This window comes from Zootoca vivipara, chromosome 8 (genome assembly GCF_963506605.1).
Source record: "Zootoca vivipara chromosome 8, rZooViv1.1, whole genome shotgun sequence".
NCBI classification, from domain to species: Eukaryota; Metazoa; Chordata; class Lepidosauria; order Squamata; family Lacertidae; genus Zootoca; species Zootoca vivipara.
In genome coordinates this window covers 54,023,127-54,048,834 of record NC_083283.1, presented here as the reverse complement: position 1 = coordinate 54,048,834, position 25,708 = coordinate 54,023,127, and the positions used below count along the sequence as shown (strand labels likewise).

The window sequence follows — 25,708 nt, the reverse complement described above, 5'->3', positions numbered from 1 at the left end:
TGAGATACAGAAGGCCTGTGAAATATATCTGGGAGTAACAGAATTTTACCTAGTGAATAGATTATCATGTGGAAGTTTTTCTCTTTGACCTGATCACTCCTCCCAGGCACGGTATTCACCAGGTGAGCCTGATTATTATTATTATTATTATTATTATTATTATTATTATTATTATTATTATTAAAGAAGGCTCTCATGAAATATACATAGGAATAAAAGTTATCAGATGGCAATAAGTTATTAGGCACAGGGAATGCCTTTTTTATCATCTCAGGACTTCATGGTCTCCATGACAGCCAAGGAGCTGTCCCAATACAGTCTATGCAACCAATCCACACGATATAGCTGGTGTTTTGGTAGGGATAGGAGGACAGCAATTGGGACATGGGAGATTGTCATGATCACATTTCTTTCTCTGAGGGTTTCACTTGCTGTTATAGCTTCTTTCTGCAGCAGGGTGGTGAACCTATAGAATGGTCCACCTTTAGAGATCAATGATCCTTCAAAGCCCTAGGAGAAGTTGTGCTGGCATGGTTGCACTCCTGTTGAAACCTTGACTATATGTTGGGATACAGATATGTCACAAGCCTTTGACATTATCATTCCTAAGTGTCATTTTCTAAAAGGCACAGTCTGGCTGAACTGGGCTGAAAAAACAACAGCTAGAACCAAGCGGCTTTAAAACTCAAAGAGAATCCCATGCAAAACAGGCAAAAGTCTACTGAGCCAACTCTGAGGCAGAAAACGAGCAGCATTTTCTCCCACCATCCTTGGAGACCTGTTCAGAGGACCGTCTTCCAAGTGGTTAGGGGTCTTCTTGATCTTGGACATCCTGGGAATACAAAGTCTAATAGTGATTTGGATGCCACTTTATTTGCTCCACTTAATCATGTGTTGTTGGATGAGGTACTGTCATTGAAACTAGGGGTTGTTATCATTTCAGCACCAGGTAAACATTTATACACATCACTCTTCAACCAAAATGTGGTTCTTAAAGTGTGCTAACATTAGAACAATTAAAATCAGCCAATAAAAGAATTTAACGAAAGAAGAACAATCTACTAGCGGTAAACAGCACTAAAACCAAAACTAAAAAGACCTGGGGAAATTAAAAAAGGTGTTCACCTAGGACTGAAAAGAGATTGCTCTCATTTCATTGCATTCTTTCATTGGTTGCTTTTAAGTGTTAAATTAAGTGTTTTAATTTAACATTCTTTGGAAACCTCATTTTGCTCAAAGAGTGACATATAAATGTTTAATAGACAAAATAATTATCAAACCCATACCCTTCTGTAATTCACTATAAATGGGAATCATGGAATTGTACTGCTCACTCACACAAGTGGTACAGTGCCGTAAATTTAGAAAGTGAAGTTTCCATTTTACTTAAAATTAAGAGGCATGCTGTGCTGTAGTTGCGTTTGGCAATTGGATTAGTAGCACTCCAACTGAGTTAAACAGTGCCTTCTTCCTATTAGGGTTTCTATTACCATATTGTTCTGTTTAAAGGGGGTAAAAGGGAGATGGAGAGAAGAAAGTGCAGTAAAGAAGAATGAAATAAATATGAAGAACAGCAGGTGCAATGAAAGACAGCAAGAGCCGAAGACACTGAGAAGACCTAGCATCAGCAGAAAGCAAGATAGCAGCGAAGTATTTCTGCATTTGAAATTTTCATGCCTGGAAAAAACAACAACCCAGAACTTTCCCCATTTGCCAAAGAGGAGTCTCATTCAGAGTAAATGGCTTGAATCTCAATGTCTTCTTCACTCAGATTGCAATCACTACAAATTTAGGGAATACAGACATCAGCTGTCAATGAATGCACTCTCACAGGCTGTCAACCGCTTAATCAGGGTCTGACTTTACTGGAAAGTGTGAAATTATGTAATTACCCACGTTTGGCAATTCTGATGGCTTAGACAAATTACAACACCCTGAATATCTTGTTTTATAAAACAACATTTATTGTGTAGAGGGGGAAGTTGTCAGAGATATATATCCCTGCCTTCCCTCCTCAGCTTGGTAATGCTTACCGTATGTATCTCCCTTCCACACAATATAGATCTAATCTGATCAGGAAAATAGTCCTTTGAGAAAAATGTTAAAACTGAATTTAAAAGCCTACTATATCCTAAACACCATCACAGTGTGTTTAATTTATGCAGTCCCAATGTGCCCATCAGTTCAATATGAAATATGTACACCAAAGAAATACTAGCTGGTGCACATGTAAAATGTGACAATATTACTGTAAAAAAGAAATATTTAAAACTGTGGAATGACCACTGAGATAATGGGTTTTTATCCAGGAAAACTGATCCCTAGGGCACAGAAGCAAGCAGAATAGTACTAGCAGATGTACAGCAAATCAAATTATGCTAGATCAGTCCCAAGCCAAAGTGCTTTCCAAGTTTTCCTGGACACATTCATTCAGACACAGCCTGTACACACCAACTGCAGTCCCTGACCAAAGAAACAAATGTTCTTACTGCTTGGAACATCTCATTAATGCATACTGTCCCTCCCAAAAATAGTGAAGAACTAAACAACAGGCATGAGGCTGACATCAAAAACAGAACCCCTATGTACAGACCTCCCTTCCCTCTTCACGTCTACTGAAAACTAATCATATGATGCATCATCGTCATGCTCCAGGAATTCCAGTGGAAACAGAAACAGGTACAGATATTGCCACTGTTGGCATATTTGCTCATTGTCAGAACCAGATTTGCATTATGCAAACACAAAAAGCATTTGTTGGCACTGGATTTAACACACACACACACACACACACACACACACAAAAGCTGCAAATATTATGTAATTAATAACATTACTGAAATAACAGAAACGAATTATGATTTGTGATGGAGAAAGTAAACAGCAACGAAATGGAGAAAACCCTTCTATAATGGAAACATGTTGGATGGAAACTGTTGCAGGGAACATGTTGGATAGAAACTGTTATCACTGCATCCCTATGCTCTTCACACTCCTGCCAGTGGCAAGCAATGATGTGAGAAAGCAAAGTGCTCATAGTAACTTTTATTAGGCTTTATAGGTAAAGAGGAGAAATTTAGGCTTGGGGCTGCCAGCAGCAGCAGCAGCAGCAACCCAGTGCCTGCCATACTTCTGCCTCAGAGAACCACACCTCCCAACTTTACATACAAAACAGTTTGGCTTGGAACAATAAATATTCCAAACCACTGTGTGCTTTGCTTTTTATCTAGATTTCAGAATGCTACGGCACAAGGACAAGCAACTAATGCTGATCCTATAATATTCACCCTTTTGAAAGAAAGAAAAAGGTTGTCAAGTATTCAAAAACTTCATGCATATGATAATAAAATTCATGAACCCTGGGAGGTTTGTTACCAAACTGTCTCCTTCTATTTGGATCCTTTCAGTGGCATTTCTAACTGCAGGGGTTGAATGTGTGCATATAAGGCAAGTTCAAGAAGCAACCTTCAAATAAAAATATGATGTGCTGGTTATCTTGCCCCCTCTAGAATATTCATCGTAACTGAAGGCTACTTAATTGATTCAATTAAAATACCAATGTGGGACTGTTAATGAACAATGATCTTTATTAGGGAGGGAATGACCTACCCCTGCTGTTTCTAATGCTCAGTATTGCATACAAACACCTCGTATCCCATCCCTCACTCCATTCACACAGTAAAAGCACATCATCATCCACACCTTCTACTGTTACCGAGTCAATTATTCATGCAGGTATAAATGAACACATAGAGGGAGCCTTGTCAGGACACCTGCTCCACCTATCCCTGGATTCCATGCTTTCAGATATTACCATTTGTAAATAGTGCACTTGAATGGGTGGAGGTTGGTGTCAGAGCCAATATACAGTGGTACCTCTACTTACGAATTTAATACGTTCCGAACGCACATTTGTAAGTCGAAAAAAATTGTAAGTCGAATCCCATAGGAATGCATTGGGAGAAAAAAATTGTAAGTCGAAGCAACCCTATCTAAAAAATCGTAAGTAGAAAAAAATCCTATCTAAACCGCATCCAAGATGGCGGACGGAGCTCCATTCGTAAGTAGAAACACTTGTAAGTAGAGTTATTCATAAGTAGAGGTACCACTGTATATGTTATCCCTGACAGCATCTACCACACCCTTCATTGAACATGACTAAAGCAACAAAGAAGGCTAGAGTTATTCAGTCCTGCCAAGCATACAGTACAATGGTCAACCCATATGTATTTCCTCCTCTTCCTCAGTCTATCATTCCCCTTGTTGAATCAAAGTACCAAAGCCAGCCTCTTCCCCTTTTTATTTGTACTGCATAGCAAGACTAGGAAGGAAGGAAAGAAGTGCCCTATTTCAAAAGGAAAGAATAACAGGGAGAGGAGATGGCAGATGAGGCAAGCAGTAGAAGATGTTTCTCAGCCCTTCCAATTGCTGTATATTCAAGCATCTAGGTCCCTTTTTCCCATGAGTGTCAGCCAACAGTGGGGAGGGGTAGCTCTGGTATTTTTAAAATTATTTTTCAAAAGGCTAATTTTCCTCCAAAGGCCTTCCAAGTAGGCTGTAATGTAATATAAAAACAATGGCTATAAATTAAGCAAATACAGTACTGTACAACATATAAAACAAAGAAACTGAACAGCAAAACTTCAAAGCAACAAACACAGAAAATATAATCACATAAAGCAAGTTGAAAAATAAACTGTAGCGTCGAGAAAACCAAACAGTTTTCACAGAGACCCACTGCAACATGTGGGCCAGATGGGTAACTCATGGGACAGAGTTCCAAAACCTAGACACTGCTACAAAAAATACCCTGTTCCATGCTTCCTCTAACCAATTGTCTATAGTGGTGGGACAGAGAAGAAAACCATTGCTAATTATCTCAATGAGGGGGAAGAAAGGTTCTTCCAAATTCTGTAGCACTTTGAATAGAGACCCTTGATGCACTCCACAGGTCAAAGGTCAAGAAGCTGAGTACTAGTACTCCAGTATCATATTTTAGATCTGTGTTCCATTAAAGACCAGAGCCACTGTACAATGGTACTTCTCCACAAGGCTAATGGTATCAAAAGTCACTGAAATTTCCAATAAAGACAATGGGGACACACTTTCCTTTCCCTCTTCCATTGCAGACTATTCATCAGACAAACCAAAGCAATTCCAAAACTAGATCACTAACCAGAATGAAAATGGATCAGGTAATTAATATAAGGGAAATGACAGTCCTCTCCATATGTGCTGTATTTTCAAAATACAATCATAAAGCTGTTATCTACTTTCCCTTGGTTAAAACAGTGCTTTTCATTAAAACTGGATGGTCAAATTGCCCTTTTGCTCTTTAGAAGTTGCAAAATAGGCACCTCAAGTTGTAAGATAAGGGTAGCTGGGATATAAATTCAGAACAATCCTGTACAACATGCTTAAGAAAAAGTCTTCATTAGCTTATCATCTAACAGCCTCCAACTTGTAAATAATTTAAAGTTAAAAATATGGAAAGAACAGAATGCAAGGTTATCCCTATTAAATACAAAACGAAATATAAACGTTAAGGATACTTCCTGGTATATCAGATGAACTGCTGGTTGCTTTTTGTCTTGATGGTGTTAATGCCACTGTTGTTTTGCAGCAGCTTATTCTTAAATTAACAATAAAGGCCTCGTTCTCATGTCACTTTGAACCTCAGTTAATATCAAACTATGGTCTAAATGTGAATGTGCAGCTTACTCACTGTAAGCTACTGAAATTGTGGGCACTTCACTCTTCCGCTACACTGCAGCCTGACTTAGTGCTACGTCCACAACCAAGATCAAGGATAATTTCTGCCAAACAAAGCATGAGCGATGAGCCAAGAGCAAACCTTGATTTCATAGTGCTAAGCCTTTAAACCATGGTTTAGTTTGGTGGGAGGGAGGGAACATAAGAGGCCTATAAGATCATGAAGACAGTGCAGAAACACTTCCCACACTCAGCTGGTGTGGTAAACATCTGTGGGTACGTACCAGTATATACCATATTCATAGCTGCCAAGTTTTCCCTTTTCTCGCGAGGAAGCCTATTCAGCATAAGGGAATTTCCCTTAAAAAAAGGGAGAACTTGGCAGCTATGACCATATTTACTAGGGCTGCCATATGTCCGGATTTTCCCAGATATTATCAGGATTTTGAAAGGTGGAATTGATGTCTGGGGAAAATTTCTGAAAGGCGGCACTTTGTCCTGGAAGAGCTCTATGAGTATGCAACATTATACTTTCAGAGCTGTTTCCTATGCCAGCTGAACACTTGGGACAGCACGGCAGCATTTCCACCACACGACAATGGTGTGTGCGGTGCTCGTTGTCAGTAGTGGGGCCACTCCACATGGCCCCATCACACATTTTTTCAATATCAGAGGCGGGGGTAATGTGAATGTCCATAGACAGAATCCCCAAACAAGAAGCTAGTTCTATACCCTGGCAAGCATTTAACCCCCTGAACTAGTTTTCAAACTAATCTTATCACATACAAATTTCAAATTTTTAAAGAATTCATGAGTTTTGGAAACATTTGCTCTGCAAACAGATCTGTCCATACAGGAACAGGTCAAATTTAGCAGCGTATATATATCAAATACAAAGCCCTGGTTCAAAGGTCACACGTATATGGTTGCTAAACCATAGTTTGTGTGATCAATAGCATCTTGAGGGCTCTTGTGGTTCCCCTGCCCTAATGAGATATAATTGTGACTGACCATGACAACCAAACAGCTGTAAACAGTTTCTGCTAACTATTGTTTGTTCCCAAACCACAGATTCAAACTAGGATCTAATCCTGGTTTTAATACCTAATTAGTTGCAAAGAAGGTTCACTGTCAAAATGGCAAGTCTTGCACAATATTCTGCAGCTTCAGAGAAGAAATGGGGGTTGAATGCAATTTCAGTTCTACCAGCCAACCCAAATCTTGTGAAATTTCTTCCAACTTGAGTCATTACAGTAACCATGATTTCCAGAGATCACAAAAAAAAACCATAGTCTTCACTTCTAGAATACAGTGCAACTTCGGCCTCCAGCGTGAATGTATGCGGTTCTTTGGAAGCAAGCATTTCTCCATACAGAAACTTAACAATCTAGTGGCTTCCCTTGCTGAAGTATGTGTTTACCATGAGCATAAATAACAGCTATGAGCGAAGGCAGACCTCCCAAAATTTATAAATGGAGGATCTGATTCTTGCATTTATTTCTTGCATGTGCTTCACATACTGTCTCTTCACAGTTCTAGTGGCATACAACCCCAAGGAGCTACACAGAGGCAAGGAATCTCAGGCCCAGGGGGAAATTTGGCCCCCAAAGGCTTTCTATTTGGCCCTTGGAACTCTCCCCAGAACACACTCCTGCTTCACACCCTAAGTGTGAAGGCTGGAATATGTTCTTGAACTCTAATACATTAGTGTTCTTGCTTACCTTGATGGAATACAGTGGTGTGGGTAAGTACCGGTAGGTGCATACAAGCTAGCCTACTGTACAAAGGCAAATGTTACATTTGTTGCTTTGCTTACTTTTGCCTTTGACCCCACCTACCACTGGTATGTGGACGCGGGTGGCGCTGTGGGTTAAACCACAGAGCCTAGGGCTTGCCGATCAGAAGGTCGGTGGTTCGAATCCCCGTGACGGGGTGAGCTCCCGTTGCTCAGTCCCAGCTCCTACAAGCCTAGCAGTTCGAAAGCACGTCAAAGTGCAAGTAGATAAATAGGTACCGCTCCGGCAGGAAGGTAAATGGCATTTCCGTGTGCTGCTCTGGTTTACCAGAAGTGGCTTTGTCATGCTGGCCACATGACCACTCGTATGTGGTTCTCAGAAGGCAGTCTATAAAGAAATGTGGACCTAAAATTGAAAAAGCTTCCAAATCCCTGGATTAGTGTTAGCATGTAGCACCAAAACAAATACACTTGTTAAATCTTTAAAAATAAACCATTTATTGCAGCTTATGTTTTCATGGGCTATATTGAAACTGTGATGTCACGTGAAGTCTGAGTTACTGCATCCCTTCATAAACAGCTATTATTTACTGCTTTATCCCAGCAGCCCTCGGATGCAAGCTAATATCTGCATAGCTCCAAGCAGAGCCCAATACGAGTTTGCGCTCTCTTCCTACATTCCCATCTTGACTGTGACTAAATGCCAACCTTGTGGTTTCTAAATCACACCCCCTCCCCCCTGCAAGTACCTAAGAGCCCCTCCGGATCAGAACAAACGCCAATCAGGTCCAGCACCCCATTCTCAATGTAGCCTGTAATGGCTAGAGTCCTTGGCAGCAATCTCCTCCATGAATTTGTGTACAGTGGTACCTTGGTTCTCAAACTTAATCTGCTCTGGGAGTTCATTCAACTCCCGAAACCATTCAAAAACCAAAGCACAGCTTCTGATTGGCTGCAGGAGCTTCCTGCACTCAAGCGGAAGCCAGGTCGGAAGCCCGGCTTCCAAAAAATGTTTGCAAACCGGAACACTTTGCGACGTTCAGGAGCCGATTTGTTCGACAACTAAGCCGTTCAAGAACCATAGCTGCCAAGTCTCCCGTTTTTCGCGGGAAACCCCCGGATTGTAATCTGTTTCCCGCTGTTATCCCATAGAAAAAAATCCCAGAAATCCCCCCGATTTCCTACCTGCCAGGGAGGCTCCATTTCAGGTGCCACTCTGCCCATGTCTGGGCACCGGAAATCGGGCAGAGCGGCACCAGACGTTGCTTCTAGGCATGCCCAGACATGCTGATCCCACATTTTTCAGCGGGAGATTTGGCAGCTATGTCAAGAACCAAGGTACTACTGTAATCTGTTTATAGCTGTTCCAAGTCATTGGACATCACTACCTTTTGTGGTAGCAATTTCTAGTTTAAGTATGCATTGCAAGGGGGTTGGACTAAATGACCCTTTGGGTACCTTCCAACTCCACAATGCCACGAAATGTGAATCCTTTTTATCTTTTATCTGTCCTGAATCTTCCAACATTTTCAGGTCTCCAGTCTGCTCTCCTCCTCCCCCGTTTTCTTTTACATAAAAACTGCCAGCCTGACGAGTTCTGATAAACACGGAAGTTTGTGTCATTTTGTATGGCACTTAAGATAATTTTTTTTGCCCCAGATTTTAGATTTTTCTCTCTCTAATGGGCCAACACGGTTTCCTCGGCTGCGGAGTGAATGCCACAGGGAACCACCACCCGCTCAGCGCCTGGAATACTTGACGAGCGACGGTAGTGCGCGTGCGCTCCTCTTTCGGCCCAGGAAGATGAGCTCAGGCGTCCCTTATTGCTCACCCGCAAACAGACAAGCCCTCGCGCAAGCGCAATCCCAGCCCCCTGAAAGAACGGTTTTAAAGCCACGATCGAAAAGGCGCGTGCGCAACGTCCAGTCCCCCTCGCTACTGAAAAGGTTCCGCGCGACAAACATGCGTAGTGCTAACACGAAGAAGTCACAGACCAAGAATAGCTTCCGCATGCGCACTCTAGACAAACTTTTTTCCTCCCCTTCCTTTCTTTAAAAAAAAGTGGATGAGAAGCCTTGAGGCGTTAGCCAATCGCTATATGAAACCGTCTTCCCGCCCTCCATGCCCAACCACTCAGGAATTCCCTCCTCAAGCATCAGACCCGCCGACGGTTACTGATTGGCCCAAAACGAGCTTCCTGCCCTCCCTCCCACTTATCGAGAGGAGGAAGGGGGAGAAAAAACGACGGCGGCACAGAGGCCCAAAAAGCCCTAGGGAAAGCGAAAAGGCCTGCAGAAAGCCAGGAACGACCGGGCGCCCCCAACGATAAACACCTACAACAGCCTTAAGCAGAAGCCTCCCTCAGAAGCGAGGCGACCACTGACCGTTGGTTTTTGCTCACCGGATGGGGACGCCGTCCTCCTCCGCTTGTGATGATCTTGGTCACAAGTGGCGTGCCGTAGATTCGCCGAAGTGCGTCACTGTCGGAACGTGATGCGTAACGTCGTACGGGGGGCGGAGGGGAGGGAAGACAGGAAATGTATGGAATGCAACGGCGGCAGTTGCTCCGCGAGCGGCGCGTGATTCGCTTTGAAGAAGCGAGGGCCCTAGCGGTACCTCAGTGGCCCCGCGCGCCGCGAGGAGGTCGCTTCCTGCCCCCTCAGGCGCGCTCAAAGGAGCCCTGGCGGTGACTCGCTTTCCTCAGTTGCGCGTTCCGTGGAGCCAAGTGTGAAGGGGATGGGTTGTGGCTGGTACCCTTGAGGCGAAACATGCACTCTGCACATGCCCCGAGGCACCCCTATCCACCATGACTCCCCGCGAGAACCTCGACACCGAAAACAGGCTCTGGGATTCAGCTGAGGCCCTGGTGTTTCACTGCACACGCGCAATATTATCCTGAAACGAACCTTGTTGCCATGCAGGCAGTGGGTTCAAGCCCTGCATTACCAAGCAGCCTTTAGTTGCTAGTTGAACAAAATTTACGAAGGGGCAATATCCAGATGCCATGCTTGTGTATGTTCCGTGTGTAAACACGTCAGGTGTTAACCAGAATTCTGGACGTTCAAATGTTTAGGCATGAAACAACTAAGTTTGAAATATCTACACACACAAGTTAGTGTTCTTTGTTTAACTGGTGAAGAGGTAGAGTTTGACTTAACTAGCAAACAAAAATTGGATGAGGGACTTAAAATGGCCAGGTGGGGGAAAACTTCCAGTTTTGGGAAATTGACAGAGAACCCCCCCCCTCCCAAAAGATACTAATATATAGTGGTAATTGATTTATTATAAACCCCAAGCAGCCATTTAAGCTTAAAAACATACTATGGTTATACTTCTTACTTCTTCATATCCAGAAGGGTTCACATGGTGACTTTTCGAAATTACAGTGAATTTTGTTAGACTATGTTGTGTGACTTGTTTGATTGCCACATTGCTATTAAAATAAAATAATTCCTTCCAGTAGCACCTTATGAGACTAAGTTTGTCATAGGTATGAGCTTTCGTGTGAAACTTACTGATGAAACTTACTGATTATTATAAGGTCTTTTTTGACTGAAAAGCAAAATAAAAATACTTCAGTTGAATAAATAAAAAATACTTACTAGTAAGCCTGCAAATTTGCAATGGCAGCCACTGCCTCCATATACCACTAATATTCATGGGAACCTGAAAATGTGCCCAAGATTTCAAAATTGCATCCGCCACCCTCAGAAAGAGTATGGACCCAGGATATGGTCTGAAGGTACATGAAGCCATCATTTTGCTGAAGCTAAGTGGGTCTTGATCCTGTCTGCCCACATGGGTAAGCACTTGAGAGCCACATGTATGCAGTTGCCACATTTAGGAAAAAGATGCTGTAAATAAGTGTGCAGCCAGCAGAGGGTGTATAGTGCACATAGTACTGTAGTTCAATCACACAGGGTGCAACCACACCTTTAAACAGACTTAAAACCATTTAGGAATGTGATGTGTCATTTGTGGGTAGCACATCTTTTACAAAAACATAGTAAGAGGGTCGTCTTAAATTTAGAAAACCCAGGTGGCAGTATTCCTTTTCCTTTCTGAGAGTCCAGAGTTCTTAAGGAAGAAAGAAAATTCTGTACAGGCACATTAAGAAAAGAGGAATGGAACCTCCAAATGTAAAATAATAATAATAAATCATTTTATTGCAGGGGGAATCTCTTTTTCACACAAGTATGGACTTAATCACATTTAAATTACTCAATATATTTGTGTGTGTGTGTGTGTGTGTGTGTGTGTTCCTTTAAGAACATTTCAAAAAAGGATGTATGCAGCTGTGCTTTAGAGGGTTTTTATTATCATGCCAACTTCTCTAGATAGAAGCAAGTTCTTGAAGGAAGGCTGCATATAGTTTGGTTCCCTCAATGAAGTTGTACCTACATTTAAGAAGAAAACAAGATTAATAGTGGGAATAGTGGGCATGCATAAGCAGGTATAGCGCAGATGGAATATGAGTTGTCTAAATTACAACTTTGCAAAAATGTATGACTACGTTAATGGGTAAGCGTCATAATTTATGGCCAATACTACATCTGGTTTTATTATTCACGCTTTTTCTACTTCATTTACATCAGTATTTCCAATGCTGTATGTTTAGTTTTTCCATCTTCAAGAAGCTTCTAGGCTAGAAGCTTCTTGAAGATGGAAAAACTAAACATACAGCTTCTAGGTGGCTTTTATTGCACACAAAACAGCAGTCCCAAAGTTGACTTCTCTCCAGAGATTATGCTTAAAATTCATTTACCATAGCATTTTCTCCCACTATTAAAAGACTTCATTATTTTAAAGGCCTACAGATTACCTGTTGATCTTTTCATTTTGACCATGAGGGGCATCATCTGGTCCTCCTATTCCTAGAAGCATTATACTCTTTCCAGTTACGTCTTGGAAATGTGAAGCAATTGGAATTGTTCCACCTATTCGGGTCAAGTCAGCCTCGGTGTGGAATACTAAGAAATAGGAATAAAAGAAAACTTAATTTTCATAGACTGGTTACTTAACATTTTATCCACCTAAGTCCCAGAGCAGATGCATTTGTCTTTGTTGCAATCTTGAGTTAAAAGTTAACTACTTCCTAAACTTAAAGTTGTGATCCTGTCTATAACTGACAAAATCCACAAAAATAACTGTTTTAAACCTTCTGCAGCAAAAACAGTTCTGTCTTAACGTGTCCCATGACTGTTCTTTAAAATATATTTTCACAAAACAAAACGAGCCTCTTCCAAAGCCAAAATGCTCCTTCAAAATACTGTGTGACTTACATACACATTCATATAGCATTGCAGGTTTAGTATTAGATGCATGTGTAGATTACTTTGGATTTTTTGTAATGATGCAGCCATTGCTATGAAGTTTTCTTCTACACTGCTTTTTAGTATGCTGGGTGCTTCATAATAATCACAACAGCCTCAAAGTTTTGTAATTTGTTGCAGTAAAGTGACCAGACCTTTCTCTATTGCCTTTCTTCCAGCCAAATACAGAGGTTCATCTGTATCAGAAAGCCACGGCTTTGATGCTTGGACATTGGTTATTTCAATATGATTAGGGCTGTTCCGTTCAGCAAATTTCTTGTTCAAATGATCCATTACCTCGAGAGAATAATAGTGAAAGTTTATTCTAGTATGCTCCTGGTAAAAATTAAATCTGTCGTAATAACACAATAATATATTAATTATCTGCTTATGAAGATGCATTGTGGGATAATGACCTGCAGTATTCATGGTCTAGCACACTTTGAGCTTCGAATAAAGGCTGATCAATGTGCTGGTGATTATCTTTTGGTGCTTCAATGTGCTGGCCATTATTCAAACTCCCATTCTCTGATTCAAGCTAGTACCTTAAATATATTATCAACTTCATTTTGAGTTAATTCACTAGCAATGTGATGGAATGTTACCCAGAAGTAAGCCTCAGTTTAATTCATGTGAAGTAAGCATACTTGAGTTGCAGCCTTAGGCTACAATGCTTTACACACCTATTTGATAAAAAGTCCTATAGAACTCAGTAGGGATTATTTATGAATGAACATGCATTGTATTCCATTGCATGGCAACAATGTTGTATACACCTACCTGGGAATAAGCCCTATTGAACACAGTGGGGAACTACTTCTCAGTAGGCCTATTTAGGCTAGGTTGCTAGAAACATCACGTCAATTGAGGAACGCAAATTACACTGTTCTCCACAAGAGAATAAAGAGATTTTAAAGACACACAACCCAGAACTCTACCTGTTTTGTTACTACAGAGCGATCCATATGGGGAACCAGGCGTATTGAAAATTTCCCGATTACCCTTGCAGGGATTACAGTCTTAGTTCCAGGTGCAGAGAAAGCTCCTTCAATTCCATGGATGGACAAAGATGGGTAGCGCGACTTCCGCATTAATAATTCTTCCTAAACAAAAAAAAAACCTCCAACTTTTAAAGCAATATATCGAGTCTTAAACAAAAAGAATGGTCTTCACCATTCCTATTATTTTACACGACAAATGGTTATTTATATCATCATTATCATTTGCATTTTTAGTTGCTTTTTCATGAAATATGATCCAAAGTGACCTAAAAAATAATAAAACATGAAAACTAGATTCTGAAAACTGAATCATTTTTTGAGCCTGGAATACGTGGTCTTATGGCACCCTCCCCTTTCTTTAAATGGTAATGCCTATTGCATCACTTATTTCATGTATGTTTGTCATCTCCCCACCCCCACTCATTCTACTGAGTGGGGTGCTAGACTTTGGACCAAAAATCATTCCTGGCGGCAGAACTAATTCAGACTAATCATGGAGAGAGTGGTTGGCTGACATTTTTCTATCTCATGATACTAGACTTGGGATTACTCTAGAACCCCCAATCTGACAGTACACTTGGGGCTGACAGTTCCACACAAGGTGGAATTCATTAATACAGGCTAAGAAAATGGTGCTAGTGACTTGTATACATATTTTACAAGCATATTCTTGCAAAAAGGGAAATGCTCCCCTTTCATTACACTCAATATCAGCTGCCTGTAGTAGCCATCCCACACTGCCTAATGGTAGAGCAGACCCAGATTTGACCTTGCTTCTACATCAACTATAAAGGAATTCCCACAATTTGCCCCATCCTAACTGAAAATTCCGAAACCAGCTATCAAAAGCCCAGCTTAGAATTCAATGCAAAATCAATGTGGCATATACTTTAGTGCTATATGTGAAGTTTCTTATCCCAAATATGTCCTTCTGCTTCTTGAAATCCCATTCAATTTTTTCATAGAGTTTCTTTTCTTTTTCCGTAAGAGGAGCAACTGCATCATAAATCCCAGGTATCAGTATATGACCAGAAGAATCGACAAGGGTACCTGAAAACAAATGTACAAGTTCTGAAGAAGAACTACAGAAATAACAGAACTTATTTAATGGACAGAATGTAATACCAAACATCAATTAATTTTTTTATTTTAAAACTAGGGAATAAAGAAGGCAAGCCTCAAAATAGTCCTTTTTTAAATTTATTGAATATTTCTCTTAATTTCTATTTAAAAATCAAGAGCTGCCCCATTTCCCTTTTATTTTTAAACAAAACATGTTACATGATAAACTTTGCTGTTCTCTAAGAATCTCTATGAAGAGCTATGTTTCTTCGGCATCATGGAACATGCACAACCATTCCTACTGGTAAGGACCACCATTAGTATATATATAAACCTATAAAACCAGATCCCCAGAGTAAGATAATGGCTAAACAAGAATAAGAATAATGGGGGAAGGTAGTGGCAATACCTGTAATAGCATACATGTGGCAAGCTCTGACCCCAACCTATGAATGTTCATGGGAATGTCTATACACGTAATAGTCTTATTTCAGGAGCAGCCTGCCCCCTCTTACTGCCCTCGCCGAAGCCTTGCTTACTAGGGTTACCAGCTGAAGCTTCCAGCAAGATCTTGTGAGAACCCCACATAAAGCACATTGTGGTAACCAGCGTTGAGGTTACCAATGCTGAAATCTCAGCAGTCAAGCTTTGAAGCAGCCTAGAATGTGTGAGCTAGTTGTTCACTAGTAGAAACTGTACTTACTCAACAGATATATTAAGTCACTGGTTGCTTCAGGAACTATACCTCCAAAGGTTCCTGAATGCAAGTCTTTTTTAGCACATTCAACCTAGAAAAAAAGTAGATAAAGGAATCAGAGGGTGTACAGTTGTACCTCGGGTTACAGACGCTTCAGCAGGTTACAGATGCTTCTGGTTACAGACTCCGCTAACCCTGAAGTAGTACCTCGGGTTAAGAACTTTGCTTCAGGATGTGAACAGAAATCGTGTGGCGGCAGAGGGGGGCCCCATTAGCTAAAGTGGCTAAGGTTAAGAACAGTTTCAGGTTAAGAACGGTCCTCCAGAACGAATTAAGTTCTTAACCTGAGGTACCACTGTATTAGTAGGCCATGCCAGGCCATACAAAGATTTTGCATCAGGAAGATGAACAGGCACAAGCTTCACGTTTGTGTGCTCATCCCTCTCAGACATGCATCAATTAAAAATTGTCATCCTTGCTTAGCAGCTTATTTGTTAGAAACTTTACAGGCGAATGATAATAAAATGAATGATAAGATGTGTCTGAAAAATTTGCATTATTATTATATCCCAACTTTCCTCCAAGGTGGTCCATGGTTCTCATCATATCTATTTTATTCTAACAACCCTGTGAGGTAGGTTAAACTGGGCTTCATGGCTGCGTCGGATTAGAACCCAAGTCTTCTAGGGCATAGTTCAACCATTACACCACACTGATTCTACTAATTGTAACAATATTAAAGAGCCCCAAATACCTCAATTAAGAAATAGCTGTTCCCCCTTGTTCCATATGTAATACTTGGTTTGTTGCTGATCCACGCAGAATCAGTGATCACAATGTAATCGACATCTGAAAAAAACGTACTATTTCTCTCTTCAACCAGTTTCAATAGTCCAGGGGATCCTACTTCTTCCATGGCTTCAAGGAGAAACTTTACATTCACAGGAAGTTCCTGACAGAGAGTGGTTTAAAATGTAGTAAACGATGTGCTTGTTTGTTTTTGATGGCAGATTTCATGAAATAGGAAAGACTTGTTAAACAAAAAACAAAAAATCACATACATATTGTTGAAGTGCTTCTACTGCATTCAGTACAGCCAGAATTTGCCCTTTGTCATCCGAGGTTCCACGTCCATACAGACTACCTTGAAATAGAAGTGAAGCAAAGAGAAGCTGATAGAATCCAGTTACAATTGTACAGTGTTTGACAAGTTTCAGAGGTGGCAGTCCTGTTGTACCAGATAAAAGGTCCATTTGGTTCACCATCCTGTTTTCACAGTGGCCAATCAGATGCCTGCAGGAAATTCACAAGCAGAGCCTGAAGCGATACCTTCTCCCACTATTGCCACCCAAGAACTGGTATTCGGAGACATTCTGTCTCTGTATTGCTGCCATTGAATAATAATAAATGCTCACCATTTTTTTCTGTCAAATTGTATGGCTCTGATGCCCATCCATCCTCTAATCTGGCTGGCTGCACATCCAGATGTCCATAAAAACAAACTGTATGTTTTTTAGGGTCCTTTTTAAGTTCTGCCAGAATGACTGGTGGCAAACGAGTTGTACTTCCATTATGCAGCTAAAGCAGAAGTGATGCATTAACAGTGCAATCCTATACATGTGCTAGAAGCTATCACTTGCCTCTTTTACCCAATCTCCTCACCTCCTGACCATGTTACCGTATAGTCCATCTATATATATTAATCCAGAATTATATACAATTAATCCAAAATGCGGCAGCTAGATTGGTGACTGGGAGCGGCCGCCGTGACCACATAACACCGGTCCTGAAAGACCCATGGGCGTACCCAGGATCAAAACTAGGGGGGGCAAGGGGAGGGGCCAAGGCACGGAAGGGGAGGGGCCACAAAGTGGGCGGGAACGGCGAACTCGCGCTCCGCCGGGCTGTGCCCCTCCCTAGAAGCAGGGCTGGTGGGCGGAGGCGGAGCCCAGCCCAGCGGAGCGCGAGTTCGGCTTTCCCGCCCACCGCGCCGCGCTCCCTGGTTCCCCGCCGTGCTTGGCCTTGCCAGAGGGCGCGATGGGGAGCTGGAGGGAGGGCGCAGCGCGGCGGGCGGGAACGGCGAACTAGCGCTCCGCCGGGCTGTGCCCCTCCCTAGAAGCAGGGCTGGTGGGCGGAGGCGGAGCCCAGCCCAGCGGAGCGCGAGTTCGGCGTTCCCGCCTGCCGCGCCGCGCTCTCTGGTTCCCCGCCGCGCTTGGCCTTGCCAGAGGGCGCGACGGGGAGCTGGAGGGAGGGTGCAGCGCGGCGGGAATGGCGAACTCGCGCTCCGCCGGGCTGTGCTCCGCCTCTGCCCACCAGCCCTGCTTCTAGAGTAGGGCAGCTGCCCTAACTTGCCCCGTGGTGGGTACGCCCTTGGAAAGACCTACATTGGCTTCCAGTACGTTTCCAAGCACAATTCAAAGTGTTGGTGCTGACCTTTAAAGCCCTAAACGGCCTCGGTCCAGTATACCTGAAGGAGCGTCTCCACCCCCATTGTTCTACCCGGACACTGAGGTCCAGCGCCGAGGGCCTTCTGGCACTTCCCTCGCTACGAGAAGCCAAGTTACCTTCTCGGTAGTGGCCCCCACCCTGTGGAACGCCCTCCCACCAGAGGTCAAAGAGAACAACAATTACCAGACCTTTAGAAGGCATCTTAAGGCAGCCCTGTTTAGGGAAGCTTTTAATGTTTGATGGATTTCTGTATTTTAATGTTTTGTTGGAAGCCGCCCAGAATGGCTGAGGAAACCCAGCCAGATGGGTGGGGTATAAATAATAAATTATTTATTATTATTATTATTATTATTATTAAATAGCTGCTTCTTAAGTAACCTTTGTTACTGGCAATTCTATCTTTCCTTTAGATCATATTTTTCAATTGTGAGTCAGTGGACAGAGACTTTATTTCTATCTTCTATACTTCAGCAAATATAGGAGGAGGAGGAGAGTGGGTGACCAAAACACATAGCATGAAAGACTGGAATGTTTTAGGCGGATTAACAAAGCCTCTTTAGAGACATTAAGCAGTAGCCTTAAAGTGATCCTCATTATATATGAAGATAGATTTCATGCTGAAACACAATAGATTACCTCTTGTACACCCAGTTCCACCAACTCAACAGTTCCTCCTAAATATTTTATCCTCTCTTCTGCTAAATGTATCATTTCAATCAGATCTTGCCTCTTCAGAAGGTTACTGGAGTCACTTTCAATGGCCACCCATTCCCTGAGTCTCTGTGAAAAGAGGAAATTATGAGGGGGATGGAATCCACATTCCAGGTAACACTCCTTCACTCTAGTTTTCCAGCTTATCCCAAAATAGTACACCCGCTTGTACCTGTACATATTCATGTTGATGTGCATCAATATACTGAAATATTTGATCTGCAGGGGCAAGTGATGCTTCATAGGTAATAGTTGTGAAAGCAAGAAGAAATATAAGGGACATCTGAAAGAATAATTACTATTATTAGTAGCCTGCAATTCTCAGAGCCAAAATTCCATACAGTTTGACATGGACTGTTTGGTTGCAGAAGATTCCACATTATCCAGGGGGCAGGGGGTGAGACTAGAGTTTGCCCAATAAGTTAAGATTGCTGTTTGTTATTCTATCACTGCTGTCTTAGTCTTGATTAATCTTTGACCTTTGAGTGTTTTAAAAAACAAACCTCTGGCAAACCCTTCCATTGCAATAGTTCCGTTTCCTGGCTGCTTACAATTTTTACCACTTGCCTGAGCGGTGAGATGTTCCAAGGACAGTGCTCTATGCAATTTAGTTTTCTATACAGTTCACTATTGACTTACAGTGCCTTTTGTGAGTACGAACCCCCAATACACAGAGTGTTTTTAAGGATTATTATATACCTCTTCTGCATATGTTCCATCAGTCCAAAAGCAGACTGATGGGTTGTTCTCACCCATACTTAGCATTTGCAAATAGTAAGAGAAACAGGCAATACTTCACCATGGCAGTAGAGACAAGTAGTGGCAGAATTTATCCTTCTTTGCCAGTAGAGTCAGTAAGCAGAGGCTGTGAAATGTCCTCTTATTTCAAAATCCAGGAAGCTTTTGCTTTACAAGCCATTCTGCACCACTAATTTTATCTCCGTTCCCACTGTTCCCACTGTTTATTTTAGCCTGAGCAAACAGTTTGCTAATTTGTTAACTGTCTGGTTGATGTGTTTTTTCCAGGAATTTACAGTTACTGTGCAGTAAACACAAGCCGATCCATCAACGCCCCCAGTGTTGGAAAATAATTGAGTATAGTGTGGGCATCAGAGAAATTTAAGGATTGTAAAAGTTAATACTGTATGGAGAATGAGTGCTGTCCAGCACTGTGCCACTATAGGGCATGGCCATTCAATGTTTCAGTGTCGCACAGTTGTGGGTGCAAGTTGCTTCTGGTAGAAGTGATGAGGAGTCCAATATGCCCAGAAAAGAAGTTTTTGCTGTATTAAGCATAAACAAAGATTCAATAAGCAAAACCTTCCCCCAACTTTGCTCCCTCACTCCCCCTTCAAAGCACTTCCCGCTTTTAGTTTTGTTCTCATTATTTTTACTTTAACTGTAAAATTTGAAAAAAGAGTAAAAAGTATTTTGAGCAAAAAACTCACAGGACCAGACATTGCAATTCCAGGTTTGAAATGTCCCTGGGAGAAGTGGATGCTGGTGCCATTACCCACTTGTCACTATTTTAAATTCCTGCAACATCTCAAAACAGTGCAAAGTTGAAGGTATTTTGTTGGAAATTAAAATGATCCAGATTTGAACACTGGAATTTATTGCATTTTAGTGAGCCCTACAAGGACAAGCACCAAAAGATGTCCAGTGCTAACACCAGGTTGCAGGGAAATCAGAATCTCTTTTAAATAGTACCAATTCCCCAGTAGCCAAACCCACAAATAATGCCTTAACTATGTACTCAATTATGGGACACGGGTGGCGCTGTGGGTTAAACCACTGAGCCTAGGACTTGCTGACCAGAAGGTCGGCGGGTCGAATCCCTGCGACGGGGTGAGTTCCCGTTGCTCAGTCCCTGCTCCTGCCAACCTAGCAGTTCGAAAGCATGTCAAGTGCAAGTAGGAAGGTAAACGGCGTTTCTGTGTGCTGCTCTGGTTTTGCCAGAAGCGGCTTTGTCATGCTGGCCACATGACCCAGAAGCTGTACGCTGGCTCCCTAGGCCAGTAAAGCGAGATGAGTGCCGCAACCCCAGAGTCGTCCGCGACAGGACCTAACGGTCAGGGGTCCCTTTACCTTTACCTTTATGTACTCAATTAGATGTGCACTACACTACAAGTTCAACTTCCACCGTATCTGAAATTAGGTGCAGTGGTACCTCGAGTTGCAAACGCCTCAGGTTACAAACGCTTCAGGTTATAAACTCCGCTAATCTGGAAGAGTTACCTCAAGTTGAGAACTTTGCCCCAGGATGAGAACAGAAATTGTGTGCTTGCGGCGCAGCGGCAGCAAGAGGCCCCATTAGTGAAAGCACGCCTCTAGTTAAGAACAGTTTCAGGTTAAGAACGGGCCTCTGGAACAAATTAAGTTCGTAACTAGAGGTACCACTGTATATCCTTGGATAACTGGAATGGACAGACAGGGTGGCCACTTATGCATTGCCAAAAAGGCCACATATTTGCATAGCATTTGCATGTGTTAATTCATATGCAGAGCTACAAATTTAGAAATAATGAGCATTATTTAAATAGCACTGCTATTATTTAAATCTCATCATAGCTGTGAAGACTAACCCAGGTTTCTGCTCAGTCTTCTCTTGTGGAGTGAACTGCTTCAAGGCTGCTGCTCTTTCTTCCAAGGGATCTTTATCTTCCAGGTGGATTTGGGCCCTTCAACTAGAGAACTGTCATCTGCAAAGTAGGACACATGGCCATCTAAATAGACCCACTTAATAACAGTCACAAAATTACTGGCCCTTTGACTGCCCACAACCTACTGCCCAAATTATTCCTATTCTGATTTGTTACTGAAATCTGCGAGGAGAAAGATTAGTTCTCAGAGGGTCATGTCACATTTTTATCAATTATCTGTGTCTCTTTCCCTGAAGGTTTGAGAGGTCCTTGTGAGGTTTCCCCATTGGGAAGTATGTTGGTGTGGGGTGCTGTAAGAGGGAAAATGCAAGGCAGATGCCTGCAGGTTCTTGGAAGGTGCAGTAGGCCAGGGCAGATCCGATTACTCAGGGCCTTTCTGCAAGGACACACGTCAAGTGTACCGCAAGCAGATTGTACCCATTTCACAACTCTTCTGCAACGACTTCTCAGTGTCAAACGTGCGCCAGCCAGCCCACAGCTGATGGGGATATAGATTTGCTGGTTAGGTTCACAGCAAGCATATTGGTGGGCAGGAGTCATGATGGGCATCACTAATCATGTCACAAAATAATAGCCCATATGTGCCCAACCACACTTTCCAACTGTGCTCAAAATTGTGGGAAGGGTTATGAGAGAAGACCTGTGTGACCATGCACAAGACAAGCATGAAATGTGATTCTGCAGAAAGTTCGCTTTTCTAATGGAATTTGAAATGTAATTGCAATGTTGATGAGTGCTTGCAGCCCTGATATAATAATGATCATCATCATGCCATTATGAATGTGCTGGGAAAATATTTATCTCCCCCCCCCCCTGCTCATCAGAAATAGCCACAAGCAAGTTCTCACATATTAATGTGCTATAATTGTTTTTGTTTTCAGCTTTAGTGGTTTTCCAGTGTAATTAGCATCAGAGCAGTTGATTCTGATGAAACGCTGCAAGCAATTAATGCTTCACAGAGGATTGCACCAGTAAAGACAGATGCATTGAGAGGTCTTTTAACAGCCTTAAATTACCTATTGACAAAAACATATGCACAAAACTCCGCGTAAAATGGCTGTCACCAAAAGAGAAGAGAACTAAAGATTGCTGTTCAAAGAGATTAAAGAGTTGGAAAGAGATACATCTGCTCTAATGAACAAATCAGGGCTTTTGTGGAACATTAGGCAAACATTAAGACTTTGGCTTGTGGATGGGACAAAATATACAAAGACGGTGCACATTGTAGATTTTATTTACTGCATTTTGTTGTTACTGATTCAATGAGTTAGGGGGCCTTTTCTGGGGACATAGCCCAGATGCAGAATTGTGTGGTTCATCTGGCCCCTTCACTTTTTAGTTTCTCCTTCTGTCTGGTGAAGAAAATTCATGTTATTGTCGTTGCTGTTGTTTTGCTGCATTTCAAAATCCCGTTTAAATTTACAGAAAAACTTTTAAGACGAACCTAACATACTTTAAGTGGCAATGATCAGTGTTTGAGAACTGAGATTCAGTCATCTTTACAGTCATGCCTCGGTTTAAGTACACCTTGGTTTGAGTATTTTCAGTTTAAGTACTCCGTGGACCCGTCTGGAATGGATTAATCCACTTTCCATTACTTTCAATGGGAAAGTCCACTTCAGGTTAAGTACGCTTCAGGTTAAGTACGGACTTCCAGAACCAATTACACTCATACTTCGGGTTAAGTACGCTTCAGGTTGAGCACTCCGCAGACCCGTCTGGAACAGATTAATCCACTTTCCATTACTTTCAATGGGACAGTTCGCTTCAGGTTAAGTACGCTTCAGGTTAAGTAATCCACGGACCGTCTGGAACGGATTAATCCACTTTAAGTGCAGACTTCCGGAACCAATTGTGTTTGTAAACCGAGGTACCACGGTATTGTTGTAAATTGCAATTATATAAGCATCTCAGAAATAAACGTGAAGGAGGCACTATTTTTTCTGTTCTGATTTCCCTCTGTATGTCATATTGGCCTGGTATGAACATAACTTATTCAATAGGTCCTTGAACCTTTGTCTATTTGGGATGAACAAATATTGATAATGCTTGAGCTCAGCTAATTCTCACTCAAGTAAATGGTTAATCTGGGACAAGTTTCAAGCTCTCGGCTATCCAGTATTTGCGTGTGCATTATTTAATGTTAACACAAAACTTCATATTGTATATTAAGAAGCTACAATAACATCATCCTATCACAATTCCATCGTATCACAAAGGTATTATTAATTTTAACAAAATGCACAACTTGAACAATAAGTTGTATCATGTAATTATATTACTAATAACTCAAATCTTAACAGAAGGCTCTCATAATCTACTATATTTTTTTCTTGATCTGTTAGAAGACTTTATCACTTTGTTTCCAATTTCACTAGTCTTTTCATAATTAAACCAGACATGTCTATATCCATTTTGCATTGTATATCTTCCCCAAAATATTAATATATTGTGAACCCATAAATCCTATCTGGTTCTAAATATCTTTTAGTATATTCAATAAATTTCTGTCATTTGTCAAAAAGAAAAACCCCTCTCCTCTGTCTTCATTCTCAGGCTCTTTATAAGAAAACATCAATATCTTAGATTTTCTATAATTAAACTGGCAGTAATTTGTACAATTACTTTGTACTACTGGTACAGCATTGTATCAGCCCAGATATCCACTGATTCCATGCAATTTATGCCACTGAGCCAAACATTTTGATTTTGTCATTGCAAATGTTCAATGAGTCCAGCTTTCTTCTGTCTTTGCTCTTTGAATGACAAATATATCAAACACCATGCAGCAAACACAGTTTTCCTTACCAGTTTCGACCCACTCATCATGTTTAGGTGGACTAGCCACTTCATGTTTAGTTCAAATGTTATTTGTAGAACCATTCAACATACAATTACATTTGTTTTAAGCTGAAAACTACTCTGAAGAGAGGGTTTGTCATGATATCAGAGATGTTTGGCCAACACCACTTTGCACAGCCGCTTCAAATCAGCAGGTTCTGTTCCCCCTGAGTTTGATGCTGTAAAGAAGACAGTATCTGTGCGTGAAACAAGGTAGTGTTGTGGCAAGTGGGCACAGGGTTGGAGGCAATGAATAAACAGGCCTATGCTTCTCAGGTAAATTAGCCATTTTTGTCTTTCTGAGAAATCCTATTTTCTGTCTCTCTTTGCCTTACTAAGATGCTGTCCCTGACAGTCAGCATTTCATTGCTATAGGAGTATAGCATCTAGATCAAGGGAAGTAATAGTACCACTGTATTCTGCTCTGGTCAGACCTCACCTGGAGTACTGTGTCCAGTTCTGGGCACCACAGTTCAAGAAAGATACTGACAAGCTGGAACGTGTCCAGAAGAGGTCAACCAAAATGGTCAAAGGCCTGGAAACGATGCCTTATGAGGAATGGCTTAGGGAGCTGGGCATGTTTAGCCTGGAGAAGAGAAGGTTAAGGGGTTATATTATAGCCATGTTCAAATATATTAAAGGATGCCATATAGAGGAGGGAGAAAAGTTGTTTTCTGTTGCTCCAGAGAAGCGGACACGGAGCAATCGATTCAGACCACCCAGCCATAGCATCAGTCGTTACAGAGGAAGTATTACAAAATAACTTCCTTCAGGGCAGACAGCTCCTCCAAAGGCAAATGGAATGTTCGAGCATTGATGACCCATTAGTTTCCTAATTAAAAGGAAGGTCATCGGGCCCTCTGTCTAACTGCCGCCCACAGAACCCCCAACTCCTCAGTGGGGAAGAAGAGGCGACCAGGGAGGCTGTGCCGACGCAGGTGACACGCAGGTGATATGAAAGGATGTCATATGGAGGAGGGAGAAAGATTGTTTTCTGCTGCTCCAGAGAAGCGGACACGGAGCAATGGATTCAAACTTCAAGAAAGAAGATTCTACCTAAACATTAGGAAGAACTTCCTGACAGTAAGAGCTGTTCGACAGTGGAATTTGCTGCCAAGGAGTGTGGTGGAGACTCCTTCTTTGGAGGTCTTTAAGCAGAGGCTTGACAGCCATCTGTCAGGAATGCTTTGATGGTGATTCCTGCTTGGCAGGGAGTTGGACTGGATGGTCCTTGTGGTCTCTTCCAACTCTATGATTCTATGATTCTGTGCTTACATAAGCCACCTTTGTTGTTGTTGTTTAGTCGTTTAGTCGTGTCCGACTCTTCGTGACCCCATGGACCATAGCACGCCAGGCACTCCTGTCTTCCACTGCCTCCCGCAGTTTGGTCAAACTCATGTTCGTAGCTTCGAGAACACTGTCCAACCATCTCGTCCTCTGTCGTCCCCTTCTCCTAGTGCCCTCCATCTTTCCCAACATCAAGGTCTTTTCCAAGGATTCTTCTCTTCTCATGAGGTGGCCAAAGT

General features: G+C 42.0%; 2 protein-coding genes across 4 annotated transcripts in view; both read right to left on the bottom strand.

Annotated features, from left to right (window-relative positions):
* The window catches only part of ZNF407 (zinc finger protein 407), a 355,130-nt gene extending 345,216 nt beyond the window's left edge, over nucleotides 1–9,914 (bottom strand). Inside the window, exon 1 of one of the 3 annotated variants that reach the window (XM_035125684.2) lies at nucleotides 9,849–9,914. The gene's annotated coding sequence lies outside the window, so the exon portion shown is untranslated. Of the gene's footprint in view, nucleotides 1–7,433; nucleotides 9,809–9,831 lie in introns of those variants that run through there. The other 2 variants (XM_035125685.2, XM_035125688.2) reach the window with 2 other exon arrangements.
* Nucleotides 9,915–11,598: 1,684 nt separating this feature from the next.
* LOC118090242 (beta-Ala-His dipeptidase-like) lies at nucleotides 11,599–19,620 on the bottom strand. Its single transcript, XM_035125695.2, has 12 exons — nucleotides 19,478–19,620; nucleotides 18,851–18,961; nucleotides 18,604–18,747; nucleotides 16,935–17,097; nucleotides 16,581–16,663; nucleotides 16,274–16,471; nucleotides 15,526–15,610; nucleotides 14,650–14,810; nucleotides 13,698–13,862; nucleotides 12,915–13,056; nucleotides 12,270–12,417; nucleotides 11,599–11,844 (listed from the first exon to the last, which is right to left on the bottom strand). The coding sequence occupies exons 1-12, from the start codon at nucleotides 19,478–19,480 to the stop codon at nucleotides 11,781–11,783; spliced, it is 1,467 nt and encodes a 488-aa protein (XP_034981586.1). The 5' UTR covers nucleotides 19,481–19,620; the 3' UTR covers nucleotides 11,599–11,780.
* Nucleotides 19,621–25,708: the final 6,088 nt, after the last annotated feature.

Coding starts and splice junctions, on each gene's coding strand:
- LOC118090242 (XM_035125695.2), bottom strand. Junction 16,664..16,934: donor CAATTTGACAGAAAAAAATG/GTGAGCATTTAT, acceptor TTCTATTTCAAG/GTAGTCTGTATGGACGTGGA. Junction 13,863..14,649: donor ACTTCACATATAGCACTAAA/GTATATGCCACA, acceptor TTTTTTGTTTAG/GAAGAATTATTAATGCGGAA.